Source organism: Falco rusticolus, chromosome 2 (genome assembly GCF_015220075.1).
Source record: "Falco rusticolus isolate bFalRus1 chromosome 2, bFalRus1.pri, whole genome shotgun sequence".
Taxonomy (NCBI): Eukaryota; Metazoa; Chordata; class Aves; order Falconiformes; family Falconidae; genus Falco; species Falco rusticolus.
This window is the reverse complement of record NC_051188.1, coordinates 71,288,510-71,314,665: the sequence shown is the minus strand read 5'-3', so window position 1 is coordinate 71,314,665 and position 26,156 is coordinate 71,288,510. Positions and strand designations below refer to the sequence as shown.

Below are 26,156 nucleotides of genomic sequence, written 5' to 3'. Positions count from 1 at the left end.
ATCTTGATTTACACTGACGGGTGTATAGTACTGTACACATAGCCAGTGCTTTTGTCATCATTGTTAAGATGGTAAAATTTAATCCCTGGGTTTCCTCCTCGTTTCCTTAAAGATGTAATAGAAGTTACTGGTAACTCACAGCGATGGATGTCTTCAGGTGATAAAGCACAATGTTGGTTTACACATTTAATGTCAGACACCAGCATAGGAAAACATTGTTACATGTGACAAGGCCAAAGCAACACAGAAGTCCATCAGTAACTGTGGGGCCACTATTTGGTACCTCCAGATTTTCAGTGCTCTTCAGACTGCAGGAGTGTGCTGTTCCATCTGTCCCAGCACACTAGAACAAACGAAGCACAGCTCTATTATGTTTGTAACCATCACTTCACCCACTCTTTGGACGCAGCATCTGTTTCAAAGTACACAGAAACACAAGTTGTATTTCAGAACAAAATGTAAATATTGCTGGGATTGAAATTAATATGAGGGGGTTTGCCAACTGCTGCTGTTCTTGTTTATCATTGTGAATGGAAGGTTTTTTTCTATAGAGAAACAGATACTCTAATCCTATATCCTTCCATTCTGCAGCTGGTGTCACCTTTGGCAGCCAGGGCTTACCTGCCCCTCCAGAGGACTGGATATGCTTTTGTAGGATGGCTCTTTTGGACGATGATGAGAATACAGAAAACTTATTTGGGAAACTTTCATGACGGTCCAAAGCTACCTTTTAGTTCAGTATGAAATATTTCAGTACAGACATGATTAAGTAATTTAGACATGACAGAGATTTATTAAATTCAGGAAAAAAAATAAATCCAGAGATCTGTGAGACAAATATGAGGGAGAATGAAAACTAGGAGTAGACATTTATGTGACTGACCAAATTTTCAGAATCATAACAGTTCTTTCCAAAATAACTTGTAGGAGTAAAAAAGTCTCATGCTTCAGGGTTTAAGACAGCTTGACATTAGCAAGTAGGATGACACAGTCACAGATTACTCCATATTTCTTGTACCAGTTTCTGAAGCAAATAATTTTTGTCACTGATGAAGTCACAATACTGAATTTACTATTATTTTAGTACAAGACATTTTGAAAATGCCTCATTAATTATGAAATTTTGTGACCCAAGTATTTCCATGCAGGCAAAACATCACATTTGTTTTTCTAAACCACACATCCTAAATCTGAAACATGCTAGTGGATCTGATGGATAAAGTCAGCACACTCTTTTCAGATTTCTTACGGTCCTAGTAATTAGGGCCAGTTTCTACATTTTTGTGGAAAATAAGTCAGGCATGGTTGTTTGGCTTTGAGGTTATTGAAGTCTTGAGGGGAGATATTAGTACTTTGAGCGCAGTATCTCAAAGAACATTTCAGAGATTTCAGCACTAGTGTGTTTTGGTTGTATAAGAATAAAAGAAGACTTCAGAGTCATGCCATAAACAGCTTTTGGAGTAGTTATTTCTCCTATCCTTCATGAGGAACAGTGCTGTATCATCTTGTGTAATTTATGCAAATGGAAAAATCTATTCCCATAGTTACTACTAAGAAGCAATGGTAAGCATGGGAAAAACCCATAGATAATGACAGAAAGCTGTGTGGGGCTGCAAGAATACTGGAGGAACTGCATGAATGTTGAAGTATAGCACTGGAGTTCAAAAATTATCTTGCCAAATTAGAAAAAATTAGTCTGAAAAAAAGTTTAAAAGTGGACAAGTGCAAAATAAACATTTATACAACTAATTATTCCTATCCAAATTCAGGATAGGGAATACCAGGTTAGGTCTGGGTTCTGTGTGTAGAAATCTAGGGGTTGCTGTTGACCTCAAACTGAATATAAGCCAGTAACAACTTTTTTTGGAAAAAAAAAATCAAAACAGATCCTGTAAGGAGTCAGACTTGCATTGCAGAGTCCTAAGCTGAGTATTTGTGGCCATGAGTAGTGATTTTCGAGAGAGTTGTGGAACAAAAGAAGATGATCTAAGGAAGATTAGCATGTATTAGTGGAAGACTAGAAAATGGAATACCTGAAATTACTGGAGAAACAGGATGTGTAGTTTGAAAAAAGAGAACACTTGGGAATTAAGTCTTCTAGAAGGTATCTGCAAAGACATAAGCAGCAGCCTGTTCTCTTTATTAATGATGTAAATAAGAGAAAGTAAAATTTAAATTGCTATGAAGAAGAAAAATCTGGTTTGACTATCCATCTAACACCAACTGAAGACAATACAGGCTACCATAAGGCATCAAAATGGCCCTGGATGCCTATGTGTCGGTAACAGAATTAAGCCCATAGTGAAATGATATCAAATCAGTGCTGTCAATGGAGCCTAAATTCAGCTCTTAAACACCTCTATTCTGTCAAGTGAATAGCTGTTAGGACACTATTCGGTTGCTTAAATGTAAGTATCTGGTGCCTCTTGAGATGCTGTATAGCATCCTGCTTAGCAGTTAGGCTGCTGTTCCAGAGTCTTACAGTCTTGTGTCCTGTGTGACAACCTATTGCTTCAGTATTAATTACTTAACTAGTATTAAATTATACTCTTCAGTAGCCTAATGCATCTCAAATGGCATTAGGCAGCTCTGTATAGGCAGTTAAATCACACCCTTAGAATCAGCTGGATGTAAGTCTAGATCTCCGTGGTTTACTTTGAGAGCTTATGTGCCATCTATGTGTAAATATCTGCATGGAAACAGCTGAAATTTAGTGCCTAGACCTGTGAGCTGAATCCACCTCCTAAATGTTTGTTATCCAGAAATGGTAAGAAACGGAAAAAGAATGGGCATATGCAAAACACCAGTAAAAATCTTCAAGATGCATAGCATTCAGAGCCAATTAGCAACCTGTTGGTAACAGAGGGGTAGTCTTAAAAGATTTGAAAATTAATTATTTGCTGTATTCTAAAAGATGAATCTGTAAAGTACATTTCTAATTAGCTGAAGAACCTTCCCAGAAGAACAGATTAAAATAAGAATTCTGTAACTGACCAACTCTGTTATCTTGGTTCATATTTGGATAAAACAGCAAGAGACTAATTTAGCCTTGGAGCTAGATATTTCAGCTTGCTAGATGTTAATGAAATTGAAACAGAAACAAGTAATTGCTTTTTACCAAGTGCCCAAATATATGAAAGAGAAGTATTTGAGGCTTAGTTATTGATTATTTTCATGCCTGCATTCTCAATACTGTTGTTATATTTAAATACTTCAGGCCAGATTCTGTTATTCCTGTACTATTTAAATTATCCCATAGACATCAACATGTTATATGAGATGGGAGGAAGGGTAAGAAATCTGGTCCCTGAACAGTAGCACTGTTCTTTAGGCAAAAAACAAATTTTGATGGAAAGTTAACAACTAGAAATTCCTGGTAATTAATCTCTAAATGTACTGAGACTTAATTGACAAATCATTATCCAAGCATAATCAGGCAAGTAACAATGTAATTGTTGAGCTCACCAGGAAATCCATTTTTATTAAATAAGTTACACAAGATGGTTCCTTCTTAGATAAATAAAGATCTGAGCTTACAGTCCTTGTTCCATGCAGGTTAGGACACACCCTTTTCACTAAGCTTTAGCCATCCAGACAAAGAGGGGGAAATAAGTAGGGGAAATAAGGAATAGTCCTTCTTTTAATTCTCCTTTTTTCCACAGATTCCTGTGATCTGTTTGCTGGAGGTGAGATATAGCAGGGTTGGCAGGCTGGAGACAGGGCCAATAGGCCATCTGTGAAGATGTAAAAGCAGTACAGGTGGAAGTACTACAAACTTTTGTAGTTTCAGGGAGAGCTACCACAGGAGAACTCTGGCTGCATAGTATGAAAAAACAAGGGTACCAGTTTGTGTTTCAGTTTCAACCTAAACTATACAAACACCAAATTATTCTGAAATTGCCTGAGATCCAGACCTCCCAATAAAGTTTGAGCTTGGAAAATCACTAAACAGGATGACATTTCATTTACCTCTATGAAACTGAGCAATGTGTCAACTCCGTTAAGCAGCTGTAATGCCAGCAAGCCTTTTGGTTATGTTGCCCAGGAGCTACAGACCCTCAAAACCTACCCTGCGACTTGCAGGGCTAGGATTCATCTTGATCTGATTTAAGGTGAATATAATTTCAGTGAACTAGGTGTCTTAGTTGACGGGAAATCTAGTCAATATAGTTGGAGTCTGGAGAAAAAGTCAGCCCACCCATACGAGTCTATTTTAGGAGGAAATGGATAATTCTTTAGGTTTCATTTACTAGATTGACTAGATGAACTGACTGTCCTGTAGATGTAATCAGAATTTAGACACCTAGCTCAAGTGTATGTAGTTTAAGTGAGTTGCTTAATCAGCTGTTATTTGAGATTAGCCTTCTTAGTCTTCAGCTGCTGGTCAAAAAGATGTAGGGGCTGTATCATGTCTATTAGTTGCATGCTGGTGTCTGAGATGTCATAGGGTATCTCAAAAGGAACAGTGCACCTTCAGATTCACAACTGAATCTCTCTTACAGTCAAGCTCCAACTCTAGAGCAAGAAGACAAACAGCACTGACAGCCCTGGCCCTAGATACGGTTCTTAGGGTTCTGTCTTCTAGCTTCAAGGCAAAAAAACTGGTGCTTGAAACAACTTTATGTTGAATATCTCTGGCCTTGCAACAACCTGTCTGGAGACTCCACCTTTAGGCCAGATCTCACTAGTTTCAGTAATTACCTTATCTCATTAGACAGAGATGGTGATGAGGTGATGAATGATTGTCACGGGTGAAGCATGCAAGATAAATGTCTGAATTTCACTCTGTTACATTGATTCTCAGTTCAGAATTTTACTACTGAACATTACTGACACACATGACACATTACTGATCTCCACTGCTGACACATGCCTCCTTCATCCACACCATTTTCCCTGCTTTATCGATAGCAAAGTGCTATCTTATCTTTCTCTAAGTTTCCCCAGTGCATCCAGGGTCCTTGGCACTGGAACAGCCCACGAACAGGCATTAATTCAGTGGTTCAGTTCCACTGAACCTTCTTGAATGAATCTTTTAGACCATTTATCAAAGAATCAGTATTTTATGGGAGATTTTCCAGTCATCACCTCTATCAATGATATTCCACAGACCCCAGACCTGGACAGCACTTTTGGAAAGGAAGAGATTTATAGAGAATCCTTTGTGTGGGTAGTGTGTTATATGAAATAATTTTCCTCAACAGAGCTGTATAAAGATTTCCGTCTATCTGATGCACTACTCTTAGCAGGTGATCAGTTCTGCTACATGTTTTATGTATTTCATGATGGCAGTGTATGCTTCTGTTTCATTTACATAGTCTGCAGACACACGGCCATGGAAACAGTTTCATAAGAAGCTCAATGAAAATGTTAAGCTTTCTTACCAAAAAAGCAGGCATGGTTTCAAAGAGAGAATTTGTCTTTTGAAAGGAAACGTTGTTCATTGGAAAATTAAGATGTTAAGCAAGCTAAAGTCTAAATGATTCTTTGCTGAAAATTATGTTGACTGCTTTAGATAGCAGAAAACCTGAATCTGATTTTCATGATGAAATAAATTCTTCTGACTCCATCAATATTCTTCTGTTGATAAAACTAGAAGGCATTTCATCCTGGAAAAAATTACAACTGATTGAAGTAATCACAGCAGCCAAATACATCTATCAGATATTTCTCTTTCCAGTGATACTTCTTCTGAGATTGTTTGATAAATCAGTTGAGGAAGTTGCATAAAGTTTGATACTGCCTGGATGCTTCTGCTGCCTGGAAATGGTGTAGCATTTTTTCTGTCATATGACTCAAAGTGTACCGAACTGTCAGGAATGTGATGAAGAGAAATAATAGTTTCTATTCGTTCTTTTGCTTTCTCTCTCAGGAAATCATCATTATTTTGTATATAGGCAAATGTAATTTCTTATGCTCATATGCAAACACATGAACATAATTTAAAGGGTACTTTGCAATTTCTAAATTTGTTTCTGGATGTAATCTTTCATATCTTGCACATATTTGCATTAGAATGGATGGGATGTGATCTCATATCTAGTTGGACCCTTGATATGTTCAGAAATTTTTTTAGTATGTTGACTATTACTAAAGCTTTTAGATGAGCTGTTAGAAGTATCACGTCTAAGACTAGTAATGCAAAGAAAATTGTGGAGCTAATGTGTGAATGACTACCTTTTTCTTGTACAGCTGTACTCAGTTTTAATCCTCTGTGTTTGGTGAAAGCAGTCACAATTTTTTAAACTATTTGAGATTTCTAAATATATAAAATATGTTCAGTAATATTAAAACCAATTTTGAAATACACCAGTTTGAAGTTAAGTAATAAAATATGTTGTTTGAAACATTGACATGAAGATTATTCACTTTTTTCATTATTTATTTGCTCCAATTTTGCCAGTTCATGAATCCTATATACACACTGTGTGTATATACACATATATATAAAATAATATTTTTTTTACCTTAAGATATTTTTGGGAAAAAATTCTGTCTGGCTGTAATTGATATTAGAGGATCTGACCTGAAGGCTTTTCCTCACTGGGATTCATTACAATTTATTTTTAACTCCACAAGTAGCATGTTTCTCATAGTTCAGTTGTAATTAAGAAGTGCCATCCCATGAACAACTCTTCCATGTAAATAAAACCTATGCACATTACTAATCCTTTCAATATAAATGCTATACATAAGACTGTGTATTTGGATAAGCATTTTACTGGGAGACCTAAGAATCTGTTTTTTTAGAATGAACCAGTGCTCACCCATTCATCTGTTCAATAACCTAGAATAACTTTATTTTCTTTCCAAATACAAATTGCTTGGATATATTCACTGCAAAGTTTCTTTTAATACCAACCAGTAATACAGTGAAGGTGTTTTCCCTACTGTTCTGCAGATGTCATACTACCACATAAAATGTGCATGCTTTAGTTTCTGTGCAAACTTAAGACTACTCTCTGCGAGTGTGTTTTCTTCCATATAAATAACTCTACTTTCCCCTGAATTTCCTCAGGTGCCTATCCAAGACTCTCACTGAGCTTCAGGTTGAAGAGAAATATTGGATACTTTATTCTTCAAACCTACATGCCCTCCATACTGATTACCATTTTATCATGGGTGTCATTCTGGATCAATTACGATGCATCAGCAGCAAGAGTTGCCCTTGGTAGGTGCTAAGAGTGAGTGAGACATTAAAATGTCAGACTGACTGTAGCCTTCAGAGGTTGTTAAAACTGCAACGTGATGTCAGTGTTTTGATATTCCAAAATAATTTACGTCAAAATCATGTCATCCAGTACTGCCCCAAGAGTGCTAAGTTCTCCCCTGCATGCAAGAATGTAGCTACCACTAAATCTCTGACGTGAGCTGCTCGTACAGGTCCCAGCCTTGTTCTGATCAAAGTTAATGTTGTTGTCAGTAGCGTCAGTGAGGAGACCAGCTCCAGAATTATGCTCCAAGGGCTGCAGCGTGGGTTTTTATTCCAGCTCCATGTGGCAAGACGAGTGTGGCTCCAAGCCTTCTCCTGAGGTCATGGGTGCTTTAACTGACAATGGCAGGAACAGACCTCAAGAACCATGTGCTAGTTCAGAGCGCAGGGGCACGTCAGCTATGGACCATGACATCCCACCTAACCCTCAGAATGCGTGGTATGCTAAGTGCATTTTTATGACAGATTAGAGTGCCATTAAGTACCTTATGGCAGAAAAACATGGATTTGGCACAGGCTGGTGATCCCTGTCCAAAACCTTTTCAGATCAAAGTATCCTTTAGATAAGGGAAGGCAGCTTCAAAGTATCTTACAGGAAGTATTTCATCTACTACAGAAGCATATTCAGGGATAGCTATAGACAAGGAAGAGTAAATGGATCCATAAATCCTTATGACTACTGCTACCTCTCATCTCATCCCAAATCCCAGCTTCAACCCTGTGCTTCTCAATAACACACATTCCCACCCAAAACATGACACTAAGCCTATGCTGTATAACTTCTTGTTATACTCTCTTTTCTTAAAACACGAACATATTCCCTAGTTCCATTATTTTTCTGATATGTACCACAGTAAACCAGGACTCCAACCCCTGTATATGTGATTCCCCATTTCTGTACCCTGTACCACCCAAGGTCCCACATGCCAAAGCAGGATGAGCAGCCACAGCTATACCTTTGTGCAATATCATATTATGTCCTAGCATCTGAACTTGGGCAACCAAATATATTGTAGATTAACTGCAGTTACTGTACAATAATTCTGCAGATACTGTGGATGAGCTGGTGCATATGGGCATGACAAAATCTGGCATTTCCACTCAGAGTTAGTGCATGTTCAGTAGGATGCAGATAAGTAGTAGCTTAATGGGAGGTAGGACATGGAGTCCAAACAGCTCTCATGCATTCATAAATGAACTACTGGATACCAAAGGTCCACCTTGGAGACACTATGACTGAGTGAGGGGAGCACTTCAAATATGTCAGTCAGTATCTAGGTTTTACAGACTGGCCAGGACTGCAGAGAACAGATGATTAGACAGAAGTTACCAAACCCAGTGCTACTCCACACCCTTCTATAATGGGTTCGCATTTTTTCCTTACTTAAGGAACAGGCCTGTCTCATGTGGCCTATTTCAGTGTAGCACAAGTTCATCAAGTACTGTACTGTAATAACACAAATATTAGAATAAAAGTCGGTGAGTACATTCAAGGCAAGCTCAGGAGCCTAGATGTTCTATTTCTGATTCATATAAAGTCCTTTTGAAAGGACAAAAATCTATCTAACAGGTTCTTCTGAGAAAACAATTAGTGCCTTCATGATTATGCCTGTGATGTTTGTATAAAAAAGTTCAGTACCATGGGCCTCATCCTATATTCCTTTGTATAGCCCCTCTTATGAGTCTGAAGCTGATATGAAATGTTATCAAAGTTTAAAGGCAATATAGCACCTTTGGACATATATAACTGGCTCTGGAAAGTGCAGTACAGAGTAGGGTAAGGCCTGCTGGACTAGGTATTTGTTAGAGGAAGGATTCCCACTGCGATTCTTAGGGACACGGAGGCAAGGTTTTACTCAACCCCTGCAGGAAGACTGTGTTCTCTGCAAGAACCTGATTCTAGTTCCTTCACTTTTGCGTATTGCTCCTGTCCCTGGTTCCTTGCTGCACATGCCGTCTGTGCTCCAGCCTGCTCTAGACCAAGTGGTTGCCTTAACAGAGAAACCCAGACATGGAGCAAAGGCCAGCTCACTCCAGAGACTATGTACTATGGAGACTGGTACAGGGCTGATCTCAAGAGAAATAGCCAAAACCATCAGTTCTGCTCAAAAATGAGTTTTTATTAGTTAGCCCTAGAGGTTCCTAAATTCAGTCCTTTCAACGAAGAGAAAAATAATCTCTAGAGTTCTCACTCTTGGTAAGGTCTGTAATCACAACATTATCCTATATATATATATATATGTATATATATAAGTGAGTGTCAGCTGCTTCTCCTCCAGCTGTGTTTTAAAAGAATTTATTGATCTTCAGAGGGGCATTTGCCTGCAGGGTGTCAGGATCTCCCAGGGGATGTATTTCCTTGTGGTGAGTGATAGCCACCTTTCTATTCAATATGCTTAATCTTCTGGATCACCAAGAGAGCCACCAAACTCTCCCTCTGTGGTGTATAAGGACTTGTCTCAGGGATCTAAATACAGCCTTGGGAACAGGCACCAAAATGTGGCATCATATCCACCACTGGGCAGGCTTCTAAGTCCCTTATTGACCTAGGCCTTGGTAAACATCTGTGGGATGCTAGTGAGATGCCTAGGGAATGTGAAAATATATCTGTGGAATTTCTGTTACAAAAGTGAGTTTGATCTTAGGTAATTTTTGGAATCCCTTATGGGAAGCAGCAGCAGGTAATCCTACAAGGAGAGAAATTAACTCAGGCTAGAGAAATCCCTTGGGTGCAAATGTATGATAGTGTTTGCTGCAGTCCTCCAGCCTTCTCACCCTGGTTCCTTGTGCTGGTGTGGAGGTTTTCTAGAGACTTTGTCAAAAGTTTCTTTAGGTAAAAATAATGTGTCAGCTATACTCATTTTATTGCAGAGCTGCGTGAGTTATATGCAGTATAGTTTTCAAATAAGCTTGTGCTGAGTTTGTCTCCACTGTATTTCAAGCCATGAAACATCTGACATCAAAACACACTTGTTTCACAGTTTAGAGGAAAAGTACTGAAAAACGCATGATGCTGAACCTAGTAAATGCACAAAATATCTGTTACAGAACCTCATGAGCTACTGCTACAGTTCCTTGGGGGGACACTGTTTACACCAACAGCTTGATTTTGAGATCTATTGCCTTTATTTCTGTCTCTTCAGGTAAAAGGAGCTGTGCTTTATAATATGGCAGCAATTTTCTTTCATCCTTTATTTTTGTTCTGCCTTCATTTTAGTGACTACTTACAAACTGATTGTATAATTATGGAATCGGAGAAAATAGTGATGGAGGGGACCTATCAGAATGACTTGCCTCTTTTACCGATGTAGTCTTTTTATTTCACAAATCTGTGTTTTCAACCACCTGTGATTTGTGATTCCCATAAAATTGCCAGCAGAGGTACAGACCCTGCAGTTTATTGTGAATTCAAGCAGACTGACAGTAATTTTTCTTTTCTTACCAGCTTTTCAAAACGGTGGTCTGTAATATATTTTCAGGTGCTATGTCTGTCTATCCTTAGGTAAATAAATGAGGGTTTGACGTACCTTATAGTTTTTTCTAGGTACTTTACTAGAGTCCAGTCAATCACTGCAAAAATGCTGCTCTCCTTCCTTGGCTTTTCTATCCACAAAACCTGTCTGCCTCTCACTGCTCATCTCACTTCTACGTACAAACTAGACTACTGCTCTAAACTAGTTGTCTCAGATCCCTCTTCTATATTGTCTTTTATCGAAATAGGTGTCTAAAATGGATGGGATGAACCGCTCCAGAAAGGTGCCTGTCTCTCCATCTTCTACAGGGGAGCCCTACAGGGCTAACTTCAACCAACTGCTTAACTCTTAGAAATTTAAAACTGCATGGGAGAAATCTTTCACCATCTATACAAATACTCTACCTTAGTATGCGCACATGGTTTTATCTCTCTAGACCTCTGATTAGTTTTGTTACTTTTTAAAATCTTTTTGTTGTGTTGAGCAGCGCTGTGCTGGAAGAGCACACCTTTTAATGCTTGGCAGACTATTTGCCTTCCTGTTGCAGATCAGTTTGATCTTTCTGGAAGAGATCCTCAGTACAGCTACATCGGCTTCTGTCAAGCTACTTTAACTCACGGCAGTGATGCAAGGCCCCCTTGTTAGCTGTTCCTCCCTGATCATATGAAGGAAATATTGTAACAGAATAATAATGCATCAAGCTTAATTTTGCTTTCATTTGCAGGGATATCACCTGTGAGATATCTTTCACAAATTTTTAAGCTTCATCACACTGACAAGGCAAATCTGCCAAAAATGAAAATAAAATTGAAGCATGGTATGCTTGGAGTTGTAAGATATGTGCTGTATTTTTCTTTGTTTAGGAATTACAACTGTGCTGACTATGACAACAATCAACACTCATCTGCGAGAGACTTTGCCTAAAATTCCATATGTTAAAGCCATTGACATGTATCTCATGGGCTGCTTTGTATTTGTGTTCTTGGCCTTACTTGAATATGCCTTTGTCAACTACATTTTCTTTGGAAAAGGCCCTCAAAGGCAGAAGAAACTGGCAGAAAAAACAGCAAAGGCAAACAACGATCGCTCAAAGTTTGAAGCCAATCGGGTAGGATTCTTTAATCTATATATAGTGTCTCTTTTATTACAAAACCTAGCTTAATGAAATAAATAAATAAATAAATAGAAAGCTTTCATAAAAACATTACCAACCACATCTTATTTTTGTGGATATACTTTGGCATTTTTATATTCAAGAACCTACATAGAAGAATATATTTAGGCATACGGAAATTGGAGTATGATCTGTATGACAAGTAACTGTAAGAAGAAAACAAAGGGAGTGCAGCTAGCTTGAAAATAAAGGCTCAGATCTACAAAGGCATTTGCTTGTCTAAATCAAATATGATTTAACTGTGATTTTGTTTAAGCACCTATGGAAGGGAACCCAGGATCTAAGCATACTTATTCTCACTTCAGTTAAAGCAGACACATTTAGAATGGGAGAGAACAGATAAAGGCTTAGTTCTGCCATGCTAATTAATTGGCCAGCATAGCTGAATCACTATGTGCATCATTGTCATCTGCTGCTGTTTAGGACCAGGAGAAAATTGTGATTCCTACATAAACTTTCAGATGGATTTCTGAAGCACAGTACTGGCATGGTCTGTGCTGATTACGCTCCAGCCTATTTCCTTGCCTGCAGTAATACTTAACCTAATGAATACCTTTTTTTTTCCCCCTCTGGAATCAAAATTCAAGGTATTCAACACTATATGATGTTAGCAAGTCATGTCAGTTTGAATACAATATCTTTTTTGGCCAAGATGCTCCCAGTGAGGCTTTTTCATTCAGTTCTGTTGAGTAAGACTGTTTTTTCTGTCAGCTTTACATTAGAAGAGTTCACAGTGACAAAACTACTACCTGTGTATTAAATACTAGTATCATAAAAGTAATTTCAAGCTGTAATTTTTGATCCTAATGATTCTGTCTGCTATAGTAAATGTAATGCAGAACTACACCTAATTATCAACACTCATCTGTGAAATAATTTTTGAACCAATAAACTCATTTTTGTCCACTATATTATGAAACCAAATTATCATCACAGTTGGCAGCACTGCTTAGGACTAAGGTAACAGGAAGAATGAATTCCCTTTCCTGGAAAAATAAATAGTCATAATAATAAAAAAAGCAGATGGGATAAAAACAAGTATCAGAAATGTAAGCAGTGGAGAAGATTTTAGCTGCAAGCAGATAATGCAGATGTATGCACTAAGGTTCAGTTCTCCCAATGGAAACCATCTGGTGAATCTCATCCATTTAAATGATTTACATAATTAAGTACAAGTCTTGTTAATGGGCCCAGTAGCACCCCATGCCTGACTGTTCTTCTATCTTGAGATCAATACTGTCAAAAGAAGTGTAAGTACCTTAAGTAATGAAAATGAGGGGTTTTCGTACCCAGATCATGCCATTTTTATGTCCCAGATCTGATCATACAATATATCAAGCTTTTTATTATCACTTTTTACTTACAACCTCTTCTTTGGTTTCTGGGCCATCCTAAGCAAATATCATGGACTGGTCTGACTTTTCAGCTGATTTAATATCAACCATGCATGGAAGAAATTAGGATAGAAATTCAGCACACTAGAAATGAAAGAAAAGTGTGTTACTTTGTCCCTTGGAGTCCCAGCTGTGGAAGGGAACTCTGTATGCTTTGTGGAAATGTATATACTCTTACTGGCTCTGAATATTTGCTGTTCAAATGACATAGGATATATAATGAGGTTGGTCCCATTTTGTGTAGAAAACTTTTTGTCTCCAGGCTTCAACTGGTGAAGTCAACAGAGCTTCATTGCAGTTAGCGGGTTCTGTACCTTCAAAGAAGCAGTGCCAGCACACAACAAGCAAAGACAGAAACGTTAGGTAAAGCGGATCAGAAATCTTCCTTTGAAACAAAGCATAGACAGAAAATGCAGATTCAGTGGATGCAGGATGTCAAATCTGAATTTCTCGTTTGAGAAACACTGGCAAATGCAAAGCAGAAGGAATTAGAGCAGGTAAGATGTCCCATTGCTTTCAGGATGAGCAGCTCAGGGGAAGTACATGTAGCAGATCTACTTTAGACAAAGCTTACCAGGGCTCCCAGACACCACAGCCCTGAAGCTGGAAAATGGTTTCCATGGTTCTGGATCATGCCCACCGTATACCATGCTGTACAGACATCCATGGATATAGCTGGACAGGTGGTCATGTTAGAGTTTTCAACATACTTGCCATGAAAGACAGCACCTGAAAGCTTTGTAACCTTGGCTCAGACCTCTTCATGAGCAGTAAAGAGGCACTACCGACCTCTCTTTTGGTGGCTCTTGAAGATCACTGAATCTGATGGAAATAGTGGCTGATTGGCAGTTGCTTTCCTCTTGCTTTATAGTTGAGACTCAGGGGATGGATGTCCTGGGAGAGGCTCACAAACTGGAGGGTATACTGCACAGTAAGCGAGGCTCAGAGCCATAGATGAAGACTACTTTCCAATGAGATTATTGTTTTTCTGATTTCCTTGAGGCTTCAGGCTTCTGTGGAGTGTATTTCCATTCAGAAAGGGAAGGTTTCTAATCCTGGGAAATATTTCAAATCTCATGTGGTTTGGGGCTAAGCAGCATATTTAAAGAAAGGGAGAGTGCCTAAAACCAGGCAGCCCCTTTTGCAGCTATCACTGTCAAAATGTATGCTGTGCTGGAAAGATTGAAAAGGGTTCAAATATAAATCCAGAAGGCGGCATAATTTTTAGTAAGACTACCATTTTGAGTTGATTTGTGTTGCTGATTGGTTTAGTAATTTAATTTGCTTGTATACGAACAATGTGCGTGAGCTCCCTGTCATTGATTTAGAGTGCTAGCTCAGACCACTAGAAAAAAAAACACACCAAACCAAAACCAAATAAATAAATAAACATTAATTAATTAATTGTCCACATCAGATGCTGTAACTTGTGGGTGTAGTGACAGAACAACTCTGTGCTATATCAGGTCCAGCTTGAGAAAGGAGGGGCTGCGACACTGTGGCAATCACTTGTTTGTGTTGAGAGGCAGCACAACATATTGCCTGGCGGTCAGGCCCTGAGTTTGAGTGTTAGTCTGAGGTAATGTCTCTCTCAGGCAAAGGGAACAAGAGAAGGTGAGAGAAAATGCCACATTATTTTCACTCAGGAGCACTTTAACCCATGGAAACCAGTAAAGCCAGCATGGACACTGGTATTGTAGTTCATTTTATATACATCAAAGGACTGAAGTCAGGATTACAAGCTTGCAGGCTTGGTTATAAACACTCCTCTTACAGTAGAAAAAGGGTATTTTATGCTTTCCTAGTCTTATTTGATTGTAGAGCAGGAGAGTTTTAATAAAAAAATGTTCTAGGCCACAAAATCCACAGATGTATGTTTGTGTTTTATTTGATAATTACTTCGCAAGGCAGCCACTGTTCATGCCCAGTAACTCTGCTTCCTAATGCATGCATTTGCACTGCTCTGCATTGGAGGTGATGGGTCCAAAAGGCCCAAACTGGCACAGCCATCTCACGTTGATGCTACTGCTATAGTCATGTGTCTCCAGTGCCAAGCTTTTAGACACTGAGTTATTCCTGATATGCTGCCACTGAGGCTTGCTGTGTTGAGGAGGGCTTCACCAGCTGCTGCCGCTGAGCTGCCTGCTGGCTTCACTGCTCCCGTCATGGCTTTCTGTCTGGCTCTGCCCATTTGTTAAAGCCAACGAGCCCAATAGCTTCAGACCTAAGGGAAAGAAGAGCATGGAAATGGCATAGCCAGTATCCTCATGTTGCTGAGGTGACAAAGAAAAACAGTGGGGAGAGGAAAACTCTGCCCTGTATTCTTCCATGTAGCACTGCCAAAGGTGGCATGGTGACTGAGGTATGTCTGACTAAACTGAATCTCTGGCAATGGTTTCAGAAGATTCAGAACTGGTGATGAGATGAAACCTGAGCGAGCCTTTATGAATGACTCATTTGTGGATCAGCAGCTGACTACAAAGAAAAGTTCACGCTTAGCCATCTCTTCTTTTGACTGCTTTTGCATCACATTTTCAGATAATGCACTGTAAATAGTATTCCTCACTGAACTTTGCCAGCCTATCCCAGTAAACCATAGTTACTGGAGACAAACATAGGATACTCCTTTTTTGGTATCTAGTTTTCATACACGTGTCAGTTTTGGATTGAAAGCTCTCTTTTGAAAACCTTGATACACTGCTTCATATATGTGGACAAGCTCTAGGATAAAGGAAGAACTGAATCTTGATTTTTCATAAAGTATTTCTTCTGCCTATGGTATTGGTGCCTAAATTAGTCCTCTGTTTGTGGAAAAATGGTCAGAAAAGAATAGGTGGCCCATAAAAATGTTTTTCCTTGAAAATTGGTCACCATTGTTATGGATCAGTTCTGTTTCTCCTGTTTGCACTAGCAGATTCAGGCTTTGTTTGTATCTCTCTGTGCACTTTCAGTTTTGCTACATAGATTGTTTCTTTTAAATAAGGCTCAGATACAGCCTAATTTACAACTAAATCAGCATGAGAGTGCTCTAAGGCAATCCTGTTCTCACTTGTTGTTCACTCTTGTGATAGAGGCTACTGGCATAATCAGCTGGTGAGTGTGTGTTTTGGACATTGCTCCTTCTGGGCCAATCCACAGAGGTTATGATTTGTTGCAGTCCCTTGCTAAAAATATTGCTTCGTACTTCAAGCTGTGGCAATTTACGTTTCCAGTTTGGTGGGACCAAAAGTTTAGCCCCAGGGTATCAATCAGGAGGGTAACTATCACAAAAACTCATTCAAGCTTCAACCCCCTGTGGCTGTCAGACATGTGGGAAGAGCTTCCTTTGAACAAAAATAATGCATAACCCTTTATAAAAAGGCCCTTCTCATCAGGCAGTCCCTGCATGTTTTTTTATCTCTGAAGATTCCTGGCTCAAACCCCCACTGTCAGTCAAGACAGCAGCTTCCCACCAGGCATTGCTGAGAATAGGGGCTCAGGCCACTTACATCTACTTAGCGCTTTTAAAGAATTTTTATTTGTCGCAATCCTTCTCACAAGTGGGATTTTATTCTGAGAATGAATATCTTGGCTGCTGTGGCAGAATTATCACTCAGTTTAAATCGGGAAATACGAGAATAGCAAAGCCGGCAGTATTCTCCTGTGCATCTTCATCTTTCCTAGATACTTTTTTCAGTGCTGTTTTGAACAGTGGGATATTTCTGAAACATGAGTGTGATGAGTAGGTGCCAAGTTTTGAAAAATGTCTGTCAAGGGTGATGAGCACAGTTCTTGTGGGAAGAGCTCTTGCCCCATAGAGCTTATGATGGGGACATTCAGTGTGCACTGGGAGATGCATACATGTACTAGTTTTGTTCTGCAGCCGCTTTGCACTAGTGTGAATGGTGCAAATCCAGAGGCAGTAAGAAGGATTGTAAGTGCAATCCATAGTAGAGCCCAGAGATTGTAAGAATCCAGACAATGTGAAATACAGGGCAAGTGAGGACCATGCATTTATTTCCTTTTCTTCTTCTATTCAAATACATCAAGGTTAATTTTCAAACTCCATTCTTTTGGAAAGCAATATTAATATGAAAGTTCCTAATAATTTTTCTTCATACTTTCCTTGTTTTTCAAGACCTTTCCATCTTCCTAATTCTGCTGGTTACCCTGGGATCATCTACTAGCCTGATAAAATTATCTCTTTCATTTTTGTGTGCTTATTTATTAATATAAACATATTAAAATGGTAGTGAGAGAAGTATCAACATTTAGACTCAGGAAGAACACTCAACACTATCATTTATGTTGTGCTTGTAGTTTTAAATTATTTTTTAAATATCCAAGGCATAATGTGGTCAATAAATTTTGCTTTAAGCATGGAAAACACTTAGGGCCTAATCACTAACCATTCTACATGTTGGAAAGCCATTTATATCTAAGTAAAGAAAATGAAAAATGCTGCCAGGCAGTTTACCCCTTGCAAAACCATAGACTCTTGCATCTAGAGCAGATCAGGTGACAATCAGGTGGCTGGAGCCTGGATTACAATTTCAACCAAAAATAATTTTCATTTTATTATAATTTTAAAGTGAGATTTATTTTGTACTTGAATAGTAATTTTGATGTAAAATAATGCAAGACTAACTACAGACACAGCTTTTCATGCTGTTATTTAAGCCTGCTATTTGCATTTATATTGCTTCATATGATGGAAAGTGTTTACATGGTATTTAAAAATTTGGGATTGATGAACTACTAAACATACCTGTGGGGTTTGAGCAAAATGTTTCCTCTTTCTGTGTAGTAGAGTGAAAGACTTATGAGGAAAAAAAGATTTCATTGTAAAGTACTTCTTAAAATTTATGGAATATTAAACAAAGAACTAAATGAACCTAAAATAATTCAGACACTACCTAATAGTGAATCAAGACTTATGGTAGCTTCCTAACCCTAGTAAAAGTGTTTTAAAATTGACATTAAAGCTGAAGTTTTCCAAGAACCTTGACTGGAGAAAGGTAGTCAATAGCAGCTCTTGTCTTTCATTTCTTTAAAAACCTAATACGTAACATCTAAATGAGCCAGTTATCTTGGTTAGAATTAAAAAGGGGATTCAGGATTTCCCAGGTGTAAAAGGGCATTGAAGTTTCATACCTGCAACATACAATCCAAGTTGAGCCCATTGGTGATGTGGTGTTCCTCCAAGAGCAAGGACCAGAGGCTCTTTGTGAGCCTTATCTTAATTCTCCTCCCTCTGGCTTCAGTTAGGTAAGTTATGGTCATTTTTGTGTAATGACATTAGGCTACTTGAGTATTTGGATTTTTTATTTGTACTATAATACGTGCAGTTCAGAAATGGTGAACCTTCAAAAGTGAATCTGTTTTTCCATGTATAAAACATCTCAGCATGTCAAGCTCCTCAGCCTCCAAATGGGGTTATGTGAGATCCAATCACTTCACCTTGGTGCAGGAGCTGTAGTTTTTCAGAGGTGGGAGTAATGGCGTTTGATTAAAACCGATTCTGAAAGAGCATCGGTTTTGTATTGTAGGATCCATGATGATTCAGCAGGGAATTAAATAATGATTTGGTACTCAGCTGTTTCCATCTGTTTTGATGAGCTCACTGGGAAACACTCCATGGAAACAACCAGCCCTGGCTTGTGCTGGGGTGGAGGTGGGAGCATGGGAGCACGGGCAGTGGAGACCACAGCGGGGAAACAGGAATGAATGATTTCAGGTGGAGCCATGGTGGGCAGAAAGGATACCACAAGAAGCATGGAGGTGCAGGGCTGGCTGAGAAGGCAAGAAAGAGAAATATTTAGGTTAAAGAAGGATGGTAAGGGGTGAGGTGAAATTGGCTGAATCCACAATGTCATCTCTCTAGTTTATAACAAGGTTTGAGAGCAAAGCCTGGTGTTAACTTTTTGGGGAGGATTACCAGTGCAGAGACAGTGACATTTTTGAGTCAGGTAATAGAATTATATTCTAAGGGTCACAAGGAGTTAAACAAAATTTTTATTGAAGACATTGGCCTTGTTGGTCATGTGTAGCCATGACTGTGTGTAATCCATTCAGCTACTTAGAATCCTAATTTAGGTTGGAAAAAGCTTTTAAAATCATCAAGTCCAACTGTTAACCCAGGACTGTCAAGTCCATCACTAAATCATGTCCCTAAGCACCGCATCTACGTGTTTTTTAAATACCTCCAGGGATGGTGACTCAACCACCTTCCTGGGCAGCCTGTTCCAATGCTTGACCACCCTCTCAGTGGAGAAATTTTTCCTAATATCCGATCTAAGCCTCCCCTGGCGCAACTTGAAGCTGTTTCCTCTTGTCCTGTTACTAGTTACCTGGGAGATGAGACCCCACCTTGCTACAGCCTCCTCTCAGGCAGCTGTAGGGAGTGATAAGGTCCCCTCGAGCCTCCTTTTCTCCAGGCTAAACAACCCCAGTTCCCTCAGCTGCTCCTCATAAGCCTTTTGCTCCAGACCCTTCACCGGCTTCGTTGCCCTTCTCTGGACACGCTCCAGCACCTCCATGTCCCCCTTGCAGTGAGGGGCCCAACACTGAAACCAGTGTTTGAGACATGGCCTCACCAGTGCCCAGTACAGGGGGACGATCACTCCCCTAGTTCTGCTGGCCACACTATATTTCAGGTACAAGTCAGGATGCTATTGGCCGCCTTGGCCACCTGGGCACATGGCTGGCTCGTGTTCAGCCGGCTGTCAGCCAACGCCCCCAGGTCCTTTTCCAGCTTTCAATCCACTCTTTCCCAAGCCCATAGCATTGCATGGGGTTGTTGTGACCCAAGTGCAGGACCTCAAACTTCTCCTTGTTGAACTTCATACAATTAGCCTTGGCCATTCAGTCCAGCCTGTCCAGATTAGTTTTCTTAATCTATACTTGTAACTGGGATAACATTTTCCCTGGAGTCACCAAGCAACACTGATGTTCACTCATGGAGGATTTTGCTTTTACCTGTATATTCAGGCAAACATGAGTCAGCTTGCATAGGATACCCTGCCATTATTGGTTTGCTTCTTTATTCATTGAATGAGCTTGTGTACGTTTGTCAAAGTAATTTAAAACATTGCTTAAATCATTCAGAAGTCATGCTTTTGTGCAAATACTTTTTAACATGTTGCATGCATTAAATATTCATACTTCACAACGTCACCATAAGATTGTCACAAAGCATTAGCATATATTGCTTTAATGTCGTTGACAGTTTAGGTGGTTTATCCAAAACCTCTGAAGGATTCAACTAAATTTTCAGGAATAGATCTCAAGAGTATCTGTGGATCAGAAGCCTGATTTCAGTTTCTGCAGACCCCTTTTTCTCTCCATCTGCTCCTTCCTTGTATTTGATGTGCAAGTCTGTTGCTCTATTAAGAGATGCATTTCAAAAGTATGTTTCCAAATACGTTTCATTTGACATTTTGAGAAAATATATGCCATCATGCAACCTCATGGGACATAATGGTATCTTCCGACAAAGCTTTTACACAAATGTTGCAACTTTCTCGGCCACCTTTCTAGTTTGATTTATTGATGCAGTGACGAGCAGTGAAAAGTGGCAGCATCATTGGCAGGGCAGGTGTAGAAGCCACATTTGGGTGGCATGCAGTTTTGGCAGATATGGTGAAGGCGGCTATGCAGTATGATGAAATAAGTGGAATAAAATTTAATTCCTTGGGCAGGAGAAGCCTGAATACATAGACGTAACTTCCAGAATACAAGCCATCAGCTGACACCTCACTTCAGAAATCCAGGTTTGGTGTAGAAGGACAAAGTACCCCTGGATGGGTTGATGTCTGTATATATCTAGGTGACAAACAGAATCAGGAGAGATCAGGAAGCCCTGAGGGAAAGAGCAGCTGACATCTGTGGTGGTGGAAGGAAAGGGAGTAGAGACCTGCAAGGGGCAGGTAGTGATGTCAGGGTGGAGTCCAGCAAAATGGTCTCGGCTGGGGCATTTTTAGTAAGCTGAAGGACATTTCTCAAAGCTTGGGAAGAGATGGGGAAGGAGATGACATGTGGTGCTGTGGGGACCTGTATGAGAGATTTAGTTTTAAGCATCATAAGGAAAATGCAGTTTGTGGAGGTACTTCATACAATGCTGTTAAAAATCCTGATAATAATTTGTACTTTGTGTGAAAAAAAAGACCCAGAGAAAACTGAATCAGTTCTTTTCAGAGACCACCATAAGTAGTAAGATATCCATGGCTGTATTTTACAGCTGTGTGTATTCCCTGGTTACAGATACTGCTCAACAGCATGAATTTGTTTCTACAAACCTCAGGCTCGTACTTTTGTACCCCATGGGTTTCTGCCATGGTGAAAATAAATTCTTCTTAATCACCACTGAGGCTTCTCCACCCCATTATTTTGGTTCACATTGTTTATTTTTATTTATAGGTACTCATCAGCATAATGTGCTGTTGCCTACAACAGCAGGATTTGTTGGATACTGTAGGATATGTTTTTTCTACTTGCCTGTATGTCATTCATAGCATTTTATATTCTTTTTCCATTTCCAAGATGCTTGGCAAAGCATTAATGGTATACTATCATAATTGTTTTCACTGAGAAAAGATAAGCTATAGCATCAATAATTGATGAAAGAAATACCCATTTTACAAAATTTTAGCAAGATTGAACAGAGCTAACTCCATATAGACAGACACATAGCTATGTATACTTTTATCACACAAAGCTTGCAAAAGACATGGTGTCAGATGACTGTACACACTTCAAAAGGCCGTGGCAATAGTGTGTTTTCTCAGCCACTTTTAAACAGACGCTTCTAGAATGAGATGTTCAACTGCTGCACAGATAACACAGCTAGATCATGTGGCAGGTTAGAAAAATGTATTAATTACAGGATGAATTGTGGATGAATAAATTGTATACATAAACCTGGAGATTATCCTGATGCCATGATCCTCTGTCTCTTTCTGACATGGGGACCTGAGTTCACTTTGAACAGAATCACACATGCATTAACTGGCTGAAAATACGCAGCACAGAGCATTTATTTTACCTTCATCCATCGTTTTCCTTTCCCAAAAACTGGCAGGAAAGTTGGAGCTGATCCCTGCATCAGTTGTGTTCTCTGCCCATCCTCCAGCATGCAGGGCATGGGGCACAAGGGGATGCCACCATGAAAGCTACTAATTACTGACTAAGACAGCATAATTTGGGACTTCTCGTCAGTGCTGCTTATGGGAAGTGGAAGTTTTTCTGGATTGAAGAAGCCGTACAGAGCTCTGTGCTGCTCCTCCTCTATCTCTGCTAAAGGGGACTGGAGAATCTGGCCCAGAATTTGTTAAAGACTCTAAATGATCAGAACCTTCCTCTTAATTACTGCAAATTGCATTGCATTGCTCACGTGTACTCAGCACTGGGCTCACTACCTCTTGGATATGAGGGTAGAAGGGAGGAGTGCCACCTGTTTCCTCAGTTCATCAGCTTTCTTCCATGTCTAAGTTCATTGCTCTTTAAGATCACTTACCCAGGTGGAAAAGCCCCGCAGTTAAGCACTTCCATGATTGGAAAACTGTGGAAATTATTTTGGAAGGCAAAGTTTAAGAGAAAAGTTGTAAATAAGCTCTGTGATTGTAAAATGCAAGGAGTTCAGCAGCTCAGAACCATTCTTGTGATTTTAGCAAACTTCAAAGGCATGTTTGTGGGTTTTTTTTTACCTGGTTTTAAATCCCAGATAAAAAAAAAATATAGTCCAGTTTAATTTATTTTCCAGCTGTAGCAGAGAGAGAATCCATCCCTTACCCTCACCCCATTGCCAGCAATGTGGAGATTTCACTGAACTACGCCATCCTTTAAAATGCGGTTGGTTTAGAGGGCGAGGGAAATGACTGGTTTTGCCAAATACATTTTTATACTGGATGTTGGTAGTATGATGATAACCCTGTTTGTAAAAGTATTTAAGTACTTGCCTTATTTTAAGCAGCTGAGTATTGCCATGTTTTTCTAAGATTATCACGTGCTTAAAATGAATACATGCTTTCTTAAAATATGTGTGGGTTTGGAGATTTAAATATGCCCACATTCTGCTGATAGATATTAAGCCTTCTGAAAATTTGTATTTCTATTTTTGTCCCCTAGGTGGACACCCATGGAAACATTCTGCTAACATCCCTTGAAATTCACAATGAGGTGGCAAGCAACGAGGTCACCACCAGCGTTACGGATGCCCGAAATTCAACGATATCCTTTGACAACTCAGGAATCCAGTACAGAAAGCAAAGCTCACATCGGGAAAGCCTTGGAAGGCGTTCATCAGAAAGAACAGGCTCCCACAGCAAGAGGGGCCATTTACGAAGAAGGTCTTCACAACTGAAAATAAAAATCCCTGATCTAACAGATGTGAATGCCATCGACAGATGGTCAAGAATGGTGTTTCCATTCACATTTTCTCTTTTCAACTTAATTTACTGGCTATACTATGTTAACTGAGTGACTGAACTTTTTTAAAGGACTTCAATTATAACAAGTGAAGTACTACTTGCCTGCAGTTTATATATATATTTATATATAAAAATATATATATATATGAACTTTTACTATGTAGACCATACTCATGTATGTGTGAATACATGTAGCAAATAATTGTATGTACTTAAAAGCACATACTGCAAAGCAAAAGTATATGTATGCACACACACATGTACACATTCATTCTGAGGTTACGGACACTTTAACATAGAATGCACTTCAGAAAAACTTTTTAAATTGAAAGGCAGGTGTCATCAAAACAACAAGCCTTGAGAAAGTAAGTGTTGTATATTATCACTACAAAACTTTGATTGTCATATACATTTTCGAAGAGCTGTAATCATGTATAAAGTCAGTATTTAGTAACATTCTTTGTAAACGCTGCCATACATACTAATAATAAAGCAGTAGAGTTACACTGGTAAGTTTGAAATAAGTCATTTATATTGCAGATCCATCAACTATGATTTCATCAAGCCAAATTTATTTTTCTTTGCTAAAATTTCTTGGGTTTATATATGTCATAATACATTTTTTCCCAGTACTCAAGAGGCATCATTTTTAATGATCCCTTGCTTTCTCTTCTGCAGTAAGCAAGCTGATCATGGGAGTGTTACTCTAGGTCTTTGGAGACATACATGTTCATAGTATTTCAAGGAAGCATTTTAAGTGTCCATCAACAGTGAAATGAATCTTTTGTAAGTACTGTAAATGTACAGCTCATTTTCCTTCCCTTGGACTGGTTCCAGCTGCCATGTCATTTTGAAAGAGAACAGCACATTTTTAGTGTAATTTAGCTGAGAATTCAACTACTGTCAATGTGTTCTACATCTGCTGTAGATTTAAAGATTGTTATTCCAGTGAAAGCATAGAAGATGTCTCAGGTTATTTGCTACTTGGACATGAAACCACCTAGCTGTAGCCTTTTTTAAACATGCATTCACATTATTTAACATTCTTATAACATTGTATGTTAATGTGAAATATATTTGCATAATATGCATATAAGTATATTTTCTCAATATTTTTCTTCCCTGTGCTTACTATTGTGACCGCATGCTATGTCATATTTTTGTTTCTGTGATGTTACAACTTTTTCCTCTCTAGAATTGAGCAACTAGAGCACTTCCAATACTTTGATTCTGTAATGGAGCATTTTCATATTTTATTTATATACTGAGAGTATATACATGTACACTTACCAAGCTAGTGTGCTGCTATCACAGATCACAAGAAATAGCATACAGTATGTTTTGTTTCAGCATTAACTATGTTCTAACATATCATTCATGCAAATGTAACCACTTTGGTTTTCATCCCAATTCATTCCCTTTACCGTGATTCCAACTTTTTTCAGTCTAGTAGATTGTAGTCATCAAGGTATGCCAATTTCAGCTCTGTAAACTTAGTTATTTATCAGAACCAAACCTTTCTAAAAAAAAGGAGATATATTTTTTGTAAACAGTGTTTCTATCATGTACATTCTCAAATAACAACAAATACAGTAGCATAAATAGATCTAAAAAAAATAAATATAATATTTGGGCTTAGTCCTGCCAGTTCTCTGCATGTAGAATTCCTCTGGGCCTCGGTGGGAGTTTTTGGCAGCTAGAGAGCTTTGTGTGCTAGTTAAAGATGTCTATGGGAGAAAAATGTGTGGATATGCATCTACCAAAAACAACAAAAAGGGGTGAAACTGAAAAGGCTGCCTTGGCTGTGTAATGACCCATGTTCTGACTAGTACTTGGTTTAACTGTGAGTAGAGCAATGATACTTGTGTTGCTGCCGTGTACAGTCTGTTACTGTTCCCACCCCTGACTATTTGCAGCTGAACTGTGAAATTTTGCTCTGGGCTGAAATTCAGCATAGATGAACCTGGGTTGCAAAGTCTGTGTTGCAATCCCACCCTCTGGGCTGCTACTTGAACAGGAATGGGCTCTGCAACCTGCAGTTGCCCTGCAGCATAGCTGCAATGCGATCTCCAGCTGGTAGCGTTCACCATAACCCTGGCTGCTGGCATGTGCAGGATCAGCACCGCAGTCCTGCTGCATCCTTGGCAGGGGTGCAAAGTGGCTGTAACTGCAGTTTTTTAGCACTGTATCTGCAGACAACTATACAGTATGAAGAGCCTCAAAGGAACCCGTATAGGTGGAGCAGAAAAAACTTGGTTTTTAGAAGCTCCTCAGTATTAGCTCTCATTGGTAAATTGCAATGTATTATGAGCTGTCTAGTATCTCTTCAAACTGTGAAGGGATTATAGAGCACATTGTCATCATTATAATCGAAGTAGTTAAACAATTAACACCCTCCCAAATTATGTATTTGGTAGAAATTTTGAAGAGCCCTCCCAAGCTTTTATCCTAATAACAAAATATAATTAAAACAAAAAAAAAATATTCTGTTTTTAA

The 26,156-nt window shown here is 39.0% G+C and overlaps 1 protein-coding gene across 2 annotated transcripts in view; it reads left to right on the top strand.

Annotated features, from left to right (window-relative positions):
* GABRB3 (gamma-aminobutyric acid type A receptor subunit beta3) overlaps positions 1-25,298 on the top strand; it is a 197,944-nt gene extending 172,646 nt beyond the window's left edge. For both annotated transcript variants that reach the window (XM_037377006.1, XM_037377007.1), the window contains 3 exons: positions 7,019-7,171; positions 11,550-11,794; positions 23,359-25,298. In XM_037377006.1, coding sequence (XP_037232903.1) covers positions 7,019-7,171; positions 11,550-11,794; positions 23,359-23,709 — 749 coding nt within the window. In that variant the 3' untranslated portion in view covers positions 23,710-25,298. The remainder of the gene's footprint in view (positions 1-7,018; positions 7,172-11,549; positions 11,795-23,358) is intronic.
* Positions 25,299-26,156: the final 858 nt, after the last annotated feature.